At 34.2% G+C, this 3599-nt stretch overlaps 1 protein-coding gene across 1 annotated transcript in view; it reads left to right on the forward strand.

The window, feature by feature from the left end:
- LOC107689936 (potassium voltage-gated channel subfamily H member 1-like) overlaps positions 1 to 3599 on the forward strand; it is a 74012-nt gene that overhangs the window by 34748 nt on the left and 35665 nt on the right. The window contains exons 9-10 of the mRNA XM_016488164.1: positions 696 to 895; positions 1226 to 1478. Coding sequence (XP_016343650.1) covers positions 696 to 895; positions 1226 to 1478 — 453 coding nt within the window. The remainder of the gene's footprint in view (positions 1 to 695; positions 896 to 1225; positions 1479 to 3599) is intronic.

The raw sequence follows: 3599 nt of genomic DNA on the forward strand, positions 1-3599 counted from the left end.
GTACAGTATAAAAACCATTACGCCTATGGGATGTCCCCACTTTTCACATAAACAAACCTGTGTGTGTGGTGTGTGTGTGTGTGTGTGTGTGTGTGTCTGTTTTGTACTCTTGAAGTTTTAGAGTGTCACCCATTCCTTGGTGTCTTTGTTTTTAGTCCATTGTGGCTAAATTATTGATTTTATTTCAAGTGTTTGCAAAAACATGCTATGTGTTACAGTCACACTAGTTCATATATGTTTGTCTGTGGGGAGGAGTGTCTGTTTTGCACTTGTGATATTTTAGAGTGTCACCCCTTCATTGCTGTGCACTTTTTTTCTGCGTTGTGAATGATTTGTAGATTGTACACACAAAAAAATATATATCTGTATTTTCGTATTTTTGCGTATTTCCCATTATTTTGGGAATTTTTCGATTTTCGAATCAAGTCCATGATTTATTTATTTTTGGTCACTTAGTGGCTGCCATAAAAGTCAACAGGTTTCTTACTAGTCTGATAAATTAAAATTCTTTAAATTTCCAGTCTAAAATTACCAAAACAATAGGGTTAATTGCAATTTACATTCAGTTAAATTACATTCATTTCACACTTAAGTATATTCTTAATGTATTTACAGTATTTCAGTAATAAGTGCTCTTTTTAAAAGTATGCTAATGTGTACTTTAGCTCAATAGGTTTTGTGTTTCTTTCTTTTAGCTCTCCTTTATGCCACCATCTTTGGTAACGTAACCACCATCTTCCAGCAAATGTACGCCAACACCAACCGCTACCACGAGATGTTAAACAGCGTGAGAGACTTCCTGAAGCTCTACCAGGTTCCCAAGGGCCTCAGCGAGAGGGTCATGGACTATATCGTCTCTACATGGTCCATGTCCAGAGGAATCGACACAGATAAGGTACGTGGAACAGACTGCACTTGCAGTCTCGCAGACTGAAGATCTCCATCTTCATCCAGGGAGCTTATTTTCTTCATTCATTCATTGTAAAGGTCATTTGTTCTGTCTTTGCCATAACATCCGTAGCATTTTTGAATAATGACCCTCTAAAGTTTAAGATCACAGCCTAACTTACGTGTTACATAAGCTTTCTCAAAATCTCATATATTAATAGTGAAAGGCTTGGAGAACCTCCAGCTTTTGCTTTAGCATGATGCTAATAAGCTTTAGATCATGTGAGGTCACAAAGCATAATATGTGTATTTGATTGTTTTTAAAATTGCTCTGCAGGTGTTGCACATTTGCCCCAAAGACATGCGAGCAGACATCTGCGTTCATCTCAACAGGAAGGTGTTCAAAGAGCACCCGGCTTTCCGACTAGCCAGCGACGGGTGTTTGAGAGCGCTTGCCATGGAGTTTCAAACCATCCACTGCGCCCCGGGAGACCTCATCTACCACGCGGGTGAAAGCGTGGACAGCCTCTGCTTCGTGGTGTCAGGGTCTTTGGAGGTCATCCAGGACGATGAAGTTGTTGCTATTCTGGGTGAGTGTATTTCTACCACTGCTCTGAGGTCTACTACTTGACTAGAGCACATCATGAAAATATAATTATTATGAATATTTAGTCAGGCAGTCAGTTGTTGCTGGTCTGTTTACATTTCCCCCCACTCTTAAATAAAAGTGCAACAAATGTCTTCAGAACATTTGATAATGCAGTATATAAAAATTCTGCTGTCTCACTGACCTTGGTTCACCTACTCTATAATAGGTTCTGAACGATTCTTTAATGATAATGGTTCTGGCTTCAGTGCCTTTTAAAGATTTTGGCAACAAAATGATTCCAATAAATGATTTTTTTATGCTGCATTTACTCTGCAAGGTTTAATGCACAGATCCTTTATTTTGCAGTGGTGGACAAAGTAAACCTAATAAAATAATACTCCATTAAAATTATAGGTAACACTTTATTTCGATAGTCCACTTTAGACATTCTATTAACAGTAAGTAACTTTGCAACTACATGTCAACTAGCAGTCATTAGAGTATTAGTAGACTGTCTGCTTAATATCTTCTAACACTTTCTTTGTCAACTTATTCTACTAACCCTAAACCTACCCTAACAGTCTACTCTGAGAGTTAGTAGACATGTAGTTGCAAATGAATGAGAATTAGTTGACATGTAGTTGACATGTAGTTACAAAGTTACTTATAGTTAGTAGAATGTCTAAAGTGGACTATCGAAATAAAGTGTAACCAAATTATAAGTACTGACTTTAATTACAAAATATGATTTTCATTTACAAAAATCAATACTAAAATTTGGCATTAGTAACTTTTCGTGACATCATTTGCACAGTCAGTCTGTGACGATATCCCAATTCTTGGCTCATTTTGACCAGATCATTGAAGAGACTCAAGAAGAGCTGCAGTCAAATCTGTTTGATTCATGAATTAATCGTTTAGTGCGATTTGTAAGCAAATTCAACTGGTCCATTAAAAAGAAACAGCATGTTTATGAATCAGACATCATTCTTGCATTTCAGGAGTAGTGATTATTTTATTCGAAATAACAAGTAAAAATTAGTAAAAAGTTGAGCATAAAGTAAGATATTATGCTTTGGAATAAGTAAAGCTAAAAGTAACATTTTCCAAAAAACAAAATCAAACAAACAAAAAAAACTTTGAAAACATATTTAAATACACATATTCATTTGGTGTGGTCTACTTGTTTGATGCACATTTCTACCTGATATAACAAAAAAAAAAAAAAGTTCTGTTGGTATAAATGAATGTATTTAGGTTAATTAGTTATGTTGTGTTAAATAGTAAATGTTGCTACTTTTATACCATTTGTCTATGTAAAATAAACAACTAAATAGATATTTAAGGTAACACTTTATTTTAAGGTGTCCTTGTTACATGTTACATGTACTTACTCTTACAATGACAATTGATTATGCATAATTACATGCAAGTAACCCTAAGCCAAACCCAAACCCAAATCCTAACCCTAACCATATAAGTACATGTAGTTAATTAATATTACGCAGTACTTATATGTATAATTGCACTGTAACAAGGACACCTTAAAATAAAGTGTGACCATGTTTAATATTAATCACTTTCGCTTATATAGCTTGGCGTCACCATTTTCAGATAAGAGTATTTAGTTGTAGATCAGATCACAATAATTACACTGTAACAAGGACACCTTAAAATAAAGTGTGACCATGTTTAATATTAATCACTTTCGCTTATATAGCTTGGCGTCACCATTTTCAGATAAGAGTATTTAGTTGTAGATCAGATCACAAAAAGATTTTGGACCCTTTACATTACACTTTACAGATCTTTAAATGTCAAATGCATATTGGAATTAGAACATCAGTTAACAGTGGCCCAAATCAATGCTAAAAAATAAATGTGTTTTGCACATGCATGCAATAAGATCCAGTTAAAATATATAATTTTATATATATATGTAATATATAATAATATAATTATTACAACAAAACTCTTATGTATCAATAATCAGTCAGTATTTACAAAGATCTAAGTCTCATGAGCCATTATACAACATAACAACACAATTGCATTTCTGTTTGTTTTAAAGGGGTCATATGATGTGATTTCAATTGTTCCTTTCTCTTTTGCGTGTTACAAG

The sequence above is a fragment of the Sinocyclocheilus anshuiensis genome, unplaced genomic scaffold (genome assembly GCF_001515605.1).
Source record: "Sinocyclocheilus anshuiensis isolate Anshui unplaced genomic scaffold, SAMN03320099.WGS_v1.1 scaffold345, whole genome shotgun sequence".
Lineage (NCBI taxonomy): Eukaryota > Metazoa > Chordata > Actinopteri > Cypriniformes > Cyprinidae > Sinocyclocheilus > Sinocyclocheilus anshuiensis.